The sequence below is a fragment of the Enhydra lutris genome, unplaced genomic scaffold (assembly GCF_002288905.1).
Source record: "Enhydra lutris kenyoni isolate GAN:26980312 unplaced genomic scaffold, ASM228890v2 scaffoldscaffold31, whole genome shotgun sequence".
In the NCBI taxonomy this organism is placed as follows: Eukaryota; Metazoa; Chordata; class Mammalia; order Carnivora; family Mustelidae; genus Enhydra; species Enhydra lutris.
Genome location: NW_019154115.1, coordinates 19064526 through 19078714, shown reverse-complemented (window position 1 = coordinate 19078714; position 14189 = coordinate 19064526). Strand labels below are relative to the sequence as shown.

Genomic DNA, 14189 nt, shown 5'->3' with positions numbered 1-14189 from the left:
CCAAATGGCCCAGAGTAGCTGTTACTAGAAAAATTAAGTTATTTTGGAAGAATGGATTTGAGATAAGCTAATCAAAAATCAATTCTGGATTTATTAAAAGGAGACTGACAATCTGACTGTAGAGTCACCCGTCATGATCTATCCATTTCCGAAAAATCAGTTTCCACAGGGACCTAACTGCTCTTTAATGAAGCTCTAATTAATGATGAGAAAATGTTCTGCGTCTTGGTGAACTATCGACTGAATCCCAAATGACTAGAACATTAGGTGACAAAGAACATTAGATGTTAATGTAAAAAAGAAGGCTGAAAGTGTTCACAAAACAGTTCTTTTAATGAAGCAAAAAGAGTATTTTACATTCCATAACTGTTGGAAACATCCAGGAGAGCTAGGTCCCTTATCTCCTCTAGGAGTGTGTATAGGCTTCTTCCCTTTGTTTGACAGTATTTCTGATAATCTTCCTGAATGACGTTTACTTTGACTTCTTGGGCAAGCTGAGCCTCCTCCACAGATCTAGTTACTTCCTTCACTAAATCACTCTTTAACAGGAGGGAGCTCTGCTGAAAAAGGTCTTTATCTGGTATCAGGTATGGTTTATTGCTTATTATTTCAAGCCTGATTGTATCAGAATGGCAACGGGAGGCCTGTACAGATATTCTCACCTATCACGGAGGAGAAAAGGCATGTTACCAAATCTCATTCTTCATACACGACATTGAAAGCAAGGCTTAATGTAAATACGGACTTACTGTTACATGGTCAAACAAATGGAACGTAACAGACTCCCCGCTTGTTGTGGTAGAGGTGATTTTGTTTTGAAATCGTTGAAGGGATCCTGGTTTCCATTCAGAACGGCTGTCTGAGCCACACGAGATCACCAAACCATCTTTATTTCTTAGATAAGCGGCACCTTTAATTCCAAACCTGAATCATTGCCAGAATAAAAATCCAGAGATAATGTATTCTCAGTATACAAATCTTGTACCCTCAATCTAGAATGCTAGTTTTTATTCTAGATTAAAACCAACTTTTCCTCTCACCTCCAAATATTTCACTGAGCAGGTGGAAAACTATTTTGCTAAATAAGGAAGTAAAATCCTTTCTTAACACTAATACAGATGTACTAGATGCTAATCTCCTTTTATAATTTTTTTTAAGTAGGAGCCCAACATAGGGCCTGAACGCAGGACCCTAGGATCACAACCTGAGCTGGGATCGAGTTGGATGCTTAACTGACTGAGCCATCCAGGTGCTCCTCCTTTTATACTTTTATAGTGCATTATTCTCTTACAGTACATACATCTGTACCTACAAACAGTTGTTATATTTTAACAAGTTACATCTGACACAGACTTTGTGTTCTACACTAATTTAACTGTAATTTCTTTTTTTTTTTTAAGATCTTATTTGATAGAGACCATGAGCACAGCGGGGGTAGGGGCACAGGGAGAGGGACAAGCACACTCCTGGCTGAGTAGGAAGCCCAACTCGGGGCTCGATCCCAGGACCCTGAGATCATGACAGAAACTGAAGGCAGATATTTAAACCAACTGAGCCAGCCAGGTGCCTCTATTATGACTATGATTTCTTAACAACTATTATGTTAGATGTAACATACCTTGGTATAAATACGAGTACGCCATTTGTTCTAATTGAATATATAACCCCATCAGATATGCAACGCGCCTCATTCTCTGGGTCTTTGTCTTTAAAATACATGCACTGGAAGAGCTCCGTGGATTGCTTCTGAGAATGCTGGGCTGCCTGGAAGAAGCAGCACAACCCAAAGCAGGCTAAAACACCAGGACATCCCCAGGGGAAACGCAGAATTCATACTCGCACAGAAATGACGTCTTTAAAAAGGCTGGACTTACTAAAGTATTAGTAACTATTAATACAAATATTCTTCCCTATCATGAATTCTGTCAGTTTTGTGGGAACCTAACCATCCAGCAAACATTGCCTAAAAATGTCCTTTAGAAAATTAATTCTTTAAGAAAATAACATGTGACTTAGACTCTGTTTACAGTTCATTCAGGTACAGGAAAGTATCTGAATCCATGCATCCCCTTCATTTTGTCTGTCCTACCACAATCGTGCTGGTGCAAGTATAAATTAGTACTGCTATCCCGGAGGGCAATTTGGTCATATGCACCGAAGATTTACTTAAGCACACCTTCTAAGTCAGCAATCCGGGCAACTGTCTGAGAAGTCGGTAAGGTGTATATACAAGGAGGGATGTCAACTGGATTGCCCAGGACAACAGTGCTGCCCAACAGAATCTGGGCAGAACGGAACACTAGCCTACATGGCTAGTGACTATAATACTGCACAGCAGTGAACTAGAATACAAGAAACAAAAATTGTATTAAATACTGAAGTAGTTTCCAATTTTTCTGTATCACCAAATGCTCTCTTCTATGCTGTACAATATTGTAGCCACTAGCCAACAACAGGAAATAAAATACAAAGCAGCTTCTGAAAGAAACCTGTCATTACTCTGAGATGATATTGTCAGTAACAGATGTATCACGTGCAAAAGACTTCAGAGAGCAGGTATGCTACCCTATTTGTCATAAATAAAAATCACGGTCTGGAACAGTGAATAATGGCTATCTTTGGGTGGTGAGATGATGCGTGGTCTTTTACAGTCCTGTTTTGGGAAAAACATCTGACCTATTGTCAAATCTCCTAAACCCACATTAAGTGACTTTGTAACATCTGTAAATATTGAGAGCAACACAAGAGACATTACAATTTTTCACCTTATTTCCTTGGGTAGAATAATGCTAGAATATAATGTGCTAGACTCTATGGCCCTTCATTCCATCACAAAGCTGATACTCTCTAAGCAAAAGAGATGATGGAAGAGAATTTAAAATCCCTTCTTACTCGGTTTCTGTTGTTGATATGTCTGCATAATTCCTCAAGATCTTTGTTGCTGAGCAAATTGTCCTTAATTTCCATTTTCTTATCTTTTGAAATGGCTGCCATCAGCAATCGGTGTACTACGATATCTGAGTATCTTCTTATCGGAGACGTAAAGTGAGTATATTTATCTAATGCAAGGCCTTCAAAAAGAAACCAAAAGATGGAAATCAACAACAACAAAAAATACTTTTTAAATGACCTGCTCAAGGTTATGGCCACACAAAAGAATGCTATCATTCACCATAATGATGGAACTCTTCCTCCGCACACGACCCAGTAGAGAAATACAGTGCGTTAGACATGGCCTGCGTGGCCATGGATCGCAGCAATCTGTTTACGATGGGATCGTTGGGGTCATTCGCATTATCCAGAGAATCAGCCAGTGTTTTATTGGACCTGACAAAAAAACCCAAAAGACCTTTATTTAGTCCCCAGCAACAATGTACAAGTCAATACTCTAAGGGCAATCTTTCATTCTGAAGAAATTTTATTTTGGATATGTTTTAGATGCAACTCTTTTCAACTACAGAAATCTAGTCTGCTTTTAAGGTTGAAACTAAGAAAGTGTATAATTTTAAATAATACTTCCAAAGTAGTTAAGAACCATGTACTGATACCTATGTGGTTAGGTTAATGCCCAGCACATAGTAGGTGTCAAATACTTTTGTGGAACTGAATTCCTAATATGCTTAATCCCTTACAGATCAAAGAATGGACTTTTTGAAAATCAAGAATTACTGAGCCAGGGACACCTGGGTGGCTCAGTGGATTAAAGCCTCTGATTTCAGCTCAGGTCAAGATCCCAGGGTCCTGGGATCGAGCCCCACATCGGGTTCTCTGCTTGGCAGGGAGCCTGCTTCCTCCTTTCTCTCTGCCTGCCTCTCTGCCTACTTGTGATCTCTGTCAAATAAATGAAGAAAATCTTAAAAAAAAAAAAAAAAAAAAAAAAGAATTACTGAGCCAGAGGGACTTAAAAAACAGAACTAAACCAAACCTGAGGTGCAGTCCCTTTTTTTTTTTTAAAGAGAAAGGGACGGAATATTGCTTATTTACTCAAATAATCTTTAAAACCCAGAAATATAGAATATTAAAAATGAAACTAACAGGGGTGCCTGGGTGGCTCAGTCGTTAAGCGTCTGCCTTCGGCTCAGGTCATGATCCCAGGGTCCTGGGATCAAGCCCTGCATCAGGTTCCCTGCTCGGTGGGGAGCCTGCTTCTCCCTCTCCCACTCCCTCTGCTTGTATTCCCTTTCTCACTGTGTCTCTATCAAATAAATAAATAAAATCTTTAAAAAAAAAAAAAAGTCACATTGCTCTACTGACTGAGCCAACCCCTGTACAGCATTTTCTTTTTTTAAAGATTTTTTTTTTTTAATTTATTTATTTGACAGACAGAGATCACAAGTAGGCAGAGAGAGAGGAGGAAGCAGGCTCCCCGCTGAGCAGAGAGCCTGATGCGGGGCTCGATCCCAGGATCCTGGGATCATGACCTGAGCCGAAGGCAGAGGCTTCAACCCACTGAGCCACCCAGGCGCCCCTGTACAGCATTTTCAATAGGGAAAATCTTTTCTTCTGGAAGAGGGGCAGATAAAAATGTCTCATTCTATGAAGGGATGGTATACATTTATCTTTGGTGTGGTATTTTAGATGTTGCCTCAAAGATAAGTTGCATTTTTAAAGCACTGAAATAAACAGGATTACTTCTTGGTATTTGCCAAAGGGGTCTATGAAATTAAACCAGGAGTAACGGGTCCCTTACTTCTGCATCACAAATTGTAGTGGATCAAAATTATGTCTAAATAAACTTCTTTTAATTTTAATCTCTATACCTACATTGTAGTAAATGAAGAGAGCCAAGAAGTTTTCTATTTTTGGTCAAAGATCTGGCTGTCCCATTTTAGGAACTACTATAAGATAAATAAGTGTACAGAACTCCCTCCATTCCTCTGCCCCCTCAAGAGAGGAGTTACCGTGTATCTATGAAGAAGCCTTTTGCTTTAGCACATTCTCGCAGTTCAGAAAAAAACTCCTGCTGTGGAGGAGGGTGTTGGCGCAACAAGGCCTGATGAGGGAAACTCTCCCAGATCTTCTTGGCTACCCAGTGGTTGGCCAAGATCATGCATTCAGCCACCGTCTTGTGGACTTCCAGGGGCTGCCTGGGGATGAGGTCATGGATGTTCTTTTTTTCATCCAGCTGAACACGAATCTCTACCCCCTCTAATTCCAGGGCCCCGCAACGGTCTCGCTTAGCCCGGATGTGGCGTGCTATTTCAGTCAACTTTCCAATGGCCCACACCAACTCCTCTAGCTTGGCTTGTTTGCTCTTCTCTTCCAAGTCTCTGAATTCTGGAATATCATCAACAATGTGGAAGTTTCCGTCCAGCAGTTCCTGGGCTGCTTCATAAAACAGTTTGTATGCTGATCGAATAATGGTTCTGCCGTACCACACTGTCTTAATTTCATAGGAGGTTTTATCCAATTCCCATATGACACTTACGGCATACCTATAAAACCAGTAACACTGACATCATTATTCAATTCTTCCATTTTTGAAGCACGTAGAATAGACCCTAAATGTAACTTAAAAGCAATGATAATGCTACAGGTTTTTGGACCAATGTCTCAATTCAAACACTCCACCATTAACTCAAAAATTATTTAAAATTAAAACAACAAAGTTAGTCTAGGTTCTGTTGAGCTCTGAGCAAATCTGAAACGAGTTCACATGTAATGTTACAGTGTTCTCCATTTTGATTAGACTAGCGTAGCACTGAGAGAGTCAAGTCTGGTGGGCTTGCTAGTAAAGAAGAAAGCCTTTCAAATCCTACAGAATAACAATGAACTATCATATCACTTTCAATGGAGGGTTAATTAGCAAAAAAAATTCACTTAATAAAGACCCACTTTACCATCACTCTGTTTAAAAACACATGCAACATTTGCACCTCATATAAAAACAAAAGGCTAATTTTCCTAATATGTAAAGAATTCTAACAAATCAATAACAAACAGATGGAGGGCACAAAAAGAAAGGAACGGAACCTGAAAGAGTTCCTTTTATAGAAACAAAAGAATACATACATACATGAGTGTTAAATATACACAATAATGGTTAACCTTATTCATAATAGGAAAAGTGCAAATTAAAACCACCTAAGTAAGATACCATTTTCATCTCAAATTGGCAAAGATAAAAAAAATACAACATATTGTGTTGGTAAGGCTGTTGGGGAACAAGCATTCTCATACATCAGTGGTGGGAATATAACTGGTGTAATCTTTATGGAGGGCAATTTGATTACATCTATCTAAACACAAATGCATTTACCCTTTGACACAGAAATGCCACTTCTAGGAATTTATCTGTCAGTTATACTCTACTTTTAAAAATATGAAATGACTTATGTTCCATGTAATTTAGTACAGTTTTGTTTTTAATAGCCAAAGACTGAGAACAATCCAAATTTCCATAGACAAGCAACTGTTATTAATATGGAATGATCGACAAGCTACACTGTTAAGAGAAATAAAAAGCAAGCAGCTGAATGGCATCCATACACATAACGTCACAATCTGTGTATGAGAGAGAGACCACATGTCTACATTTGTGTGTATATGCACCATATCCAGAAAAATACATAAAAACTTGGTACTGGGGGAAAGTGACAGGAGGGGAGCGTTTCATGAAATATCTTTTGGAACCTATAAATTTTGGACTATATGGTTTTATTATGTATTCAAAGACAGATATAAATGTTAACTACCACAAATAAAAGACTCCCTAAGTTCATGGTCCTCATACAAAACAGCCTCAGCCAGGGAATATATATGCACAAAGTCGTCCACGTTTGTTCCTAGCCTTTAGCTGAGTTTTAAAAAGCCAACAACAGGGGGAGAAGCGGCCCCACAGCTAGACGTACAGAAAAGACGACAGGAAGGGCAGGGAAGTCTAGAGAAATAAAACCGCCTACAAATGAGTGGCACTCTAGGCACAGGGGAAAAACGGGGGTAGGGAACGGGGCAGAGTGTATTCAAAAGAGGAGAAAGACCAGAAGCAAAGCACTGGGCAGCACAGAAGAGCCAAGACAAGCCCTGGTGATCGAAGAAAAAAAATCATGAACAAACTCACCTATCAACGCTTCCCAGAAGGGAGCACAGATCAGCGCTGAGGATGGAGGGCAGCATGTCATAGCGACGGTCCGCTAAATAGTAAGTGATGGCCCTGTGAACGACACATACGTGGGTGTGTGACCTTCAGCTGGCCGCAGGGGCCGTGGGGAGGGAAACCGCCAAGTCCGCAGTCCAAATCCCCCAAGGCTGTTGCTTTTTCATAAAGCGCAGCAGACTGGGTAATGGAGCTATTCCCACGTTCCCACTTTTCTAAGGGAGACTGCCTTGGGCTGAATATTTTTCCACTGATATAGAAAAGAAAGAAAAAGTGACATGAATCTTAGCTGTCTAAGAAAAATTAGAGTGTAATGAGCCGGTATTTATAGGAAAGAGTATCCATCCAGGAAAAATTTAATTCATCGCAATTTGGAAGGAAAGTGGGTTTGAAAAGGTTCTGTTAAAAAAAAAAAAAAAAAAGGAAAGGTAAAGTGATCAAGGAACTATTTCTCTATAGGGAAAGAGGAAGTGGACCTCCTTTTCCCTTTTTTTCTAGAAGGGATTTGCAGAATTGCACAAAACTGGGAAATCTTTGGTTTGAGACTCTGAAAATAGGGAGTTATGAACTAGGTGAGGTTCTCAAATATGAATTCACACCGCTGGTCTCAAAACGCATTACCTTGTCCTAGCTTCAATGTCGATGTAAGAATTTGGTGGCACAAAGTGCGTTACGTCTGCAATGTGGACCCCAAGTTCCAAGTTGCCGTTAGCTAAGGTTCTGACTGAGAGCGTGTCGTCCACATCTTCGCAGCCTTTTGGGTCAATGCTGAACACGAGATGGGTTTCCCTCAAGTCTTTCCGTTCTTGTTCCTCTTCGGGACTCACCTTCCAGGGATTTTCTGGTGTGTTGACTGGCATTTCACACATCTGTATGATGACAGTCTGATACTCAGCAATTCTCACACCACAAGCTTCCTATGAAACTCTGCTCTGGAACATTCTCACTACAGTCTCACAGAAATCCCATTCATTCCCTGTTACCTTTTGCAATTAACCCGTTTACTTCTTTTGATCGATAATTATTTATTAGGTGCCTAATGTGTGTCAGGAACTGTGCTAGGCTCTGGAAAGGTCAGGAGCCAATAGGAAAGACGCAGTCCCCTGTCTTTGAGGACGCTTACAGTCTGCCAGTTTCCAGCAGCTTCTTTAGTTATGCAGGCCAGAACAAGGATGAATGGTGGCTTAGAAACAGTGCAACCTCTTGCCCACTTTCAAATGATCTACTTTTTAAATGCAGTGGAGCTTTTAATTCAAGTCAAGCTCTGAAAAAAAACCTCAACATGTCCCAAGTACTAAAAGCCTGTTCCTTAAAGATAATTTACGTTGGACCAATCTAGGGCACTTTCTCTCTACTATTACCTGTTTAGGCCATCAATTTGCAGTTAAGTAGGCTAAATGGGAAGAGGAATTTCTAGTCCTGTGAAGTCTACCCCATGCTTTATTTGATTCTAACATTTTCACTAAAAGCTGTCAAAACAAGTCAACAATAATTTCCAGAAACTAATGTTAAGCATAAAAATTTAATAATGTAAAATATCCTAAAATATTTTACTATTATAGCTCCTGTTCTGTCAAAGACTATAATGAAAATAAGAACACCCATCCGTTCTTGATGGCAATGCAAACTGGTCCAATTTTTCTGGAGAATAATCTGCCGATACAAATAAAAGCCACTTAAATTTTTTATGCCCTTTGACTTGGTAATCTTACTTTAAGGATTACATCCCAAGAAAAATGATGCAAAAGAAAAAAAAAGCAATATTTAGAAAAATGTCTGAAGTGGCATTTCTTCTACTACTGAAAAATTAAACAGCCCCATGCCCAAAAACTAAGGAAGACTTAAGCAGAGTACATTGATATGCAATAATTTGCCATTAACTAGGAAGACATAGCTGTATCAATACACAGAAATAGTCGGAAGTGAAAGAAGCAGAACAGAAAATAGCACAGGCACACTATGGATCTAGTTATGCAAGAATGATAAACAAGATCTATGAGGATTGTAAAAGATCATAAAGTGATGAACATAGCTAATGTTTTAGGTTTATTGAATGTGTGTTTTCTGCAAAGGTTACAAAAACTGTTTCGTTAGCATGACTTGGTGACCCGCAGGTCAGAGATGTATGGGATCCTAGAAGCTACTCCCTGTGGCTCTGTGCAGGCCTGTGGGTGAGTGATTAGGACGGGGAGTGGAGCCCAGTAGGGTCTGTAACCAGGCACCTTTGCAGCTGGGGGCGATGGATGTATACTAACAATAAGCCACTGACATACCATTTTTAAGCACAGTTGGAAAATGTAAAAATTTGAGAGCTGTGAGGCTCTGGGAAACTATGCACTTGAAGCTGACTTCAGTCTGGTCCACACACAGAACAGAAAGGAGTGAGCTGCTTCCATTATCTGTGACTTTCGTGAGTGGTTACACAGTACAGAGATTTTTCTTCTTAACAATGAAACAAACAACAAACAAATGCAAAAAGAAACTGTACAGAATGTCTTTCACTAGACCAAAGGACTCCGGGAAACCAGACCTGAGCTTCGGAGAAAGGGACAACCGAAATGCTGTTTTCCACCAGGATGGTTGCGATTTCCCCTTCCAGGTCCCCGATTCTGCCTAAAACACGCACAAAATGTCCATTTGGGTACAGGGATGTCGACTCCCAGGAATCAATGCGCACAACCACCCGGAAGTCCTGCGCAAAAAGAGAAAAGAAACCCCACCAGCCCAGCTCCAGGAATTAAGTGGGTCAGTCAAAGGCACCAGACACACAAGATACACAGCATCACGCTCCAAAGAGAGTGGCCGACTGAACAGTGGGCTTTGCTTTTTGTTTTGGTTCTTGCTGTTTTACTAAACTGCCAGATGGTCATGTAAGTGTTCAGCCCAAGGCTTTGGAAGGAGGCAATACCCCTCTACATCCAGTAAGGAGGCTGCAAACTTCTGTTAAAGAAAGCCAACTGCGACACATTCTAGTTAATATTTGCAACACAAAAGAAAACCCCATGGTGCATAGTACTAATTCCGTTTCAAAACAAAAATCTCAATTTTGCCAGCGTGGGAGTTACTTTCTACTTTGTTTGAAGTGACTTTCTAAGTTTCATGGGCATCTTTCGGTGGGGAGGGAGGGATCGGTGTGAACTGAACCCCACCGCCCCCAAGTTCCAGCAAACCAGCGAGGGCTGCAAGAAGCCTCCGACAGCCCGCAGAAGGCCTCAGGGATGCGAAGGGCGCGCCAAGACCCGGTTACTGGCTGGGGACGTCCGGCTACGAGGTCTCGTTTACAAACTGCAGAACATCAGGCAAATGAAACTGGGCCTGCCTGTGCGTTTTGCCACAGTAAAGGTTAATTTCTAACTTCCTTGTTTATATCTTCCCTCCAGTGCTATATTCCTTTATGGATAATCAATTTGGTGAAGTACCACTAGATCATCCCTACAGGGCAGAGAGATCGTATTTCTGTATCGCTGGCTGGAAGAAAGCTTGTTAGTGTTGGCAAAGCGTATCTATTGAAAGTTTCTGTGGACAGCCAGATAATGTATGGACTCTGTAGCTGTCCTACACGGCTCTTTCTAGGACAGTTTCTCTCTGGCTTTCATTTATTAACCAAGGACTGCTTAACAGATGGTTCTATATATTTAGAATTTTTTAAAAGCAGGATCTTGAATTGCCAGATGCCATCAATAATTTATCCCTTCTTATGCAAAGGCACTAACTGTGTTTCCTGGTGGAGTGGGAAGGCTGGCAAAGACAGGAGAAGTACAATGGCAGCTACCTGTAGCGCTTCCGTTTGCTGAGTGCTGATGCGGATTTTGGGAATTCTGTTATCCCAAGGTGTAACTAGGATTTTCTGAGCATTTTTGCCCTGAGACTGGACCTCTTCTTTGGATGGAAATGTCACCACGTAATCCCGCCAGTTCTTCTGAAGGATGCCCACCACTTTGCCTTTGGGAAAACAAAACAAAACAAGGCCTTCAAGGGTGAGATGTTACCTCTCTGGATGTGGACTCTTTCAGCAGTGAGGAAGGAAAACAGGAAACACAACGTTCCGTTTGTCTCAAGCACATCCACGCAAGTTGAGAGATGCTTAAACATTCGCCTTCCTGGTGTTTTTACTGTTAAGATGGCTAATTTTTTGAAAAACATCTTTTTTTTTTTTTTTTTTTTTAATAACATCATCAATTTGACCTTTCTGTTGTGGGATCTGATGTGACACTTAGCATCCATTAGTCCCACTTTCCACTTTTGCCCTTCCCTTATCAATCTCAGGATGAGGGTGTCAGGAAAAGCCAGTGATTTTTATTTATTTATTTTTTAACTTATGCCCTCTCTCGTGCATTTTCACTGTCTTGCATTTTCCCACCAGCCAAGATCATCTGGGCCAACACTGTATACAGTGAAGTTTGCACAAATTGTTAAGTCTCATATACAACACTACCCAGCATTACTGACTGAGGTCAAGAAAAAACAAACTTCAATAGTTAAAAGTGCTATCTATTAACTATTTAAGTATTGATTGACTCATTAAGCCCCTACCAGGTATGAGCCCTGTTCTAGGTGCAGGAAATGTAGCAGCATCAGAACAAAATCCTTGATTTTAGAGTGGATGTTCTAGTCTGGGTGTCCGTAGGGGTGGGAAACAGACAATAAAAAGTAAATACAGGAAAGGTAGTGATGTTTGCTAAGGAAGATACAAAACAGGCTGAGGTGACTAAGAGTGACAAAGGGTCAGCAATGGCAGCTATTTTAAGTGAAGTGACAATCTGAGCAGAGAGTTGAAGTGAGGGAGGTTGGCGTGAGGAGGTTTGGGGAAAGCCCGTTTTCAGTGGTGCAGAAGTCAAGATGGTCAATGTGGCAAGAGCAGTGATGATGAGGACAGTGACAGAAGGCAGCCCAAGCCGGTGGGACCCTGCAGGCCATTGTAAAGACTTTTTGGATTTTATTCTGAGAGAAACAGGAAGCAGTTACTGGAGAGCTTTGAGCAGAGACATGACAGGACCCAAAGCCCTTTAAAGGGACTCCTGTGGCTGGCTCCCATGTGGAGAAGAGGCCATTGGGAGCAAGGGAAGGAGCAGGGAAACCAGTGAGGCGGAGACTGGGGTGACCACACCAAGGGGTTCTAGAGGACCCTATCAGGAGAGATCCGGCGAAGCGTGGGAGCTGCCCCATTCAGGCCACATGGGACTTGCTGATGAGTGAGAAAAATGTGGAGGGTTATCCCTGGGCCTTTGGGTTAGCCACGCGTAGAACGAACCTGCCATTTATTGAGATGGGGAAGACTCGGGGAGGAGCAGGTTTGGGGTTAGAAATCAGGAGTTTGTTATCAGGTGTGTTAAGCAGGAGGTACCCATTGGACATTCCAGGAAGATGCCAAACAGACAACTGAGGAGACGACACCAGAGGCCGAGCAGGGGGGCTGGGTTGGAGAAGCAGAGCAGGAGTGGAGGACATTCAGCGAGCCACCCAGGCACATCCCAGAGGTCCGTAAGATGGAGAAGCTCCAGCAAAGGGACCGAGAAGGAGCACCCAGCAGGGAAGGCAAAGCACCTAAAGCCAAAGATGACACAGCAATCTGTTGGCCAAATGCTGCCAAGGGTTACAGTGCCCGGGGCTGTAGGCAGTGAGGTCACTGGTGCCCTTGACAAGAGATCAAGGGTTTCTGGGCGGTGGGGACACCTGAATGTAGCAGCTTCGGGAGACAATGAGTAGAGAGAACACAGTGGTAGTGGTCTCCCTGAGTCTTGCCACACACTGAAGCAGAGGAAAGGGCAGCAGCTGGATGGGATGAGGGACTTGAGAGGATTTTGAGTTTTGTTCTGTTCTAGGATGGGAAAAATGATGACTTATTTGGATGCTGAGGAGAATAACATCAATCAGCAGAGATGGGGAAGTGGGCAATGGAGGAAAAGAAACGATAGCAAACCTTAATAACTGGTATTTCTAGATCGTTCGAGAGAGAACAAATCAACGTCCTACGGAACACCAGAGACCAAGAGGCCTGCCGGCGGGCTCACCTGTGGGCATGGGCTCACTCGGGGGGTCTCCCAAGGCCTTGTCATCACTGTCATTCTCACACAGGGCAGCCGTTCTTCCTTTCCACTCATTTTTAGGCAGGAGTTCCACAACTACCGCATCTCCATGAATCGAGCGATTTCGAGCCTTCACTCCATGGACAAGGATGTCACTGACTAAACCTGTGTTTGGGCAGGCACACAGAGACCCCATAAAGCTGTGGGGGCATGCCACATGCAACATACTGGCCCCGCGGAGAAAAGCTTCCTCCTTCAAAGGGGAGGCCACACTTTGTCCCACAGGTTAGGAATGAAGAAACACAGCCAACACGTCCTCATACGCCGCGTGCTTTTAGAAGAGCTTCCTCTGCCCATCTCTATGGCAGGTGACCATTCCCCACACAAGCCTATGGAAGCCCACGCTGGAATTCTGTCAGGCCTACATGGGCCCTGCAGCCTGGGAGAGGCGAGCAGCCCAATGAACCACAGGCCCCGCCTGACTCCTGAGCAGCAGCCAGCGGGAGAAGTTCTCCTTCTCCTCCCATCCAGCCATGTCCCCTCAACTTTCAGAGTGTTTGTACCCTGCCATTGAAGACCAGGACCTATACGCTATTATGATACAGCTCATTTACACATTTTCATTTTCATCACTTTTAAGATTATTCCAGTTAGGCCGCACTGGGCGGTGTCTTGAAATCACAGTGACATTGCCTCCACAGCACAACCAGTGTCCGCCTGCTTGCCAGGTGTGAGAACTCGGGCAAGCTGCTTTGTTTCTCTCTATTACACTTTCCTCCCAGTAACCTTGTGGATCCTCAGGAAGAAAAGGGGCCAGACAATGATGGTATCTACTTTCAGTGCTTAGAACTGTGCCTGATGTAAAGTGGGTACTCAATAAAATCTAGCTCTTCTCATTTTTACAAATAGATTGCAATAAAATCAGAAACTATGGATAAAACAGGAGAGGGGGGAAGGGGGGTCATCTGACCGGCATTTTCGATGCAACAGTTTCAGCTTTGTTTTCTTCACTGTGTAATACCAGAATAGAGATGAAGTACGGAAATTTAAGTAAGGCTTATACTGAA

The 14189-nt window shown here is 42.4% G+C and overlaps 1 protein-coding gene across 2 annotated transcripts in view; it reads right to left on the bottom strand.

Moving 5' to 3' along the window:
* Positions 1-71: 71 nt before the first annotated feature.
* Positions 72-14189, bottom strand: part of LOC111153270 (DIS3 like exosome 3'-5' exoribonuclease) — a 32760-nt gene continuing 18642 nt past the window's right edge. Inside the window, exons 7-17 of one of the 2 annotated variants that reach the window (XM_022512184.1) lie at positions 13108-13287; positions 10869-11038; positions 9627-9788; positions 7718-7965; positions 7061-7153; positions 4902-5435; positions 3173-3327; positions 2893-3071; positions 1619-1764; positions 750-924; positions 72-662 (exon numbers count right to left, since the gene is read on the bottom strand). In XM_022512184.1, coding sequence (XP_022367892.1) covers positions 354-662; positions 750-924; positions 1619-1764; positions 2893-3071; positions 3173-3327; positions 4902-5435; positions 7061-7153; positions 7718-7965; positions 9627-9788; positions 10869-11038; positions 13108-13287 — 2351 coding nt within the window. In that variant the 3' untranslated portion in view covers positions 72-353. Of the gene's footprint in view, positions 663-749; positions 925-1618; positions 1765-2892; positions 3072-3172; positions 3328-4901; positions 5436-7060; positions 7154-7717; positions 7966-9626; positions 9789-10868; positions 11039-13107; positions 13288-14189 lie in introns of those variants that run through there. The other variant, XM_022512185.1, reaches the window with a different exon arrangement.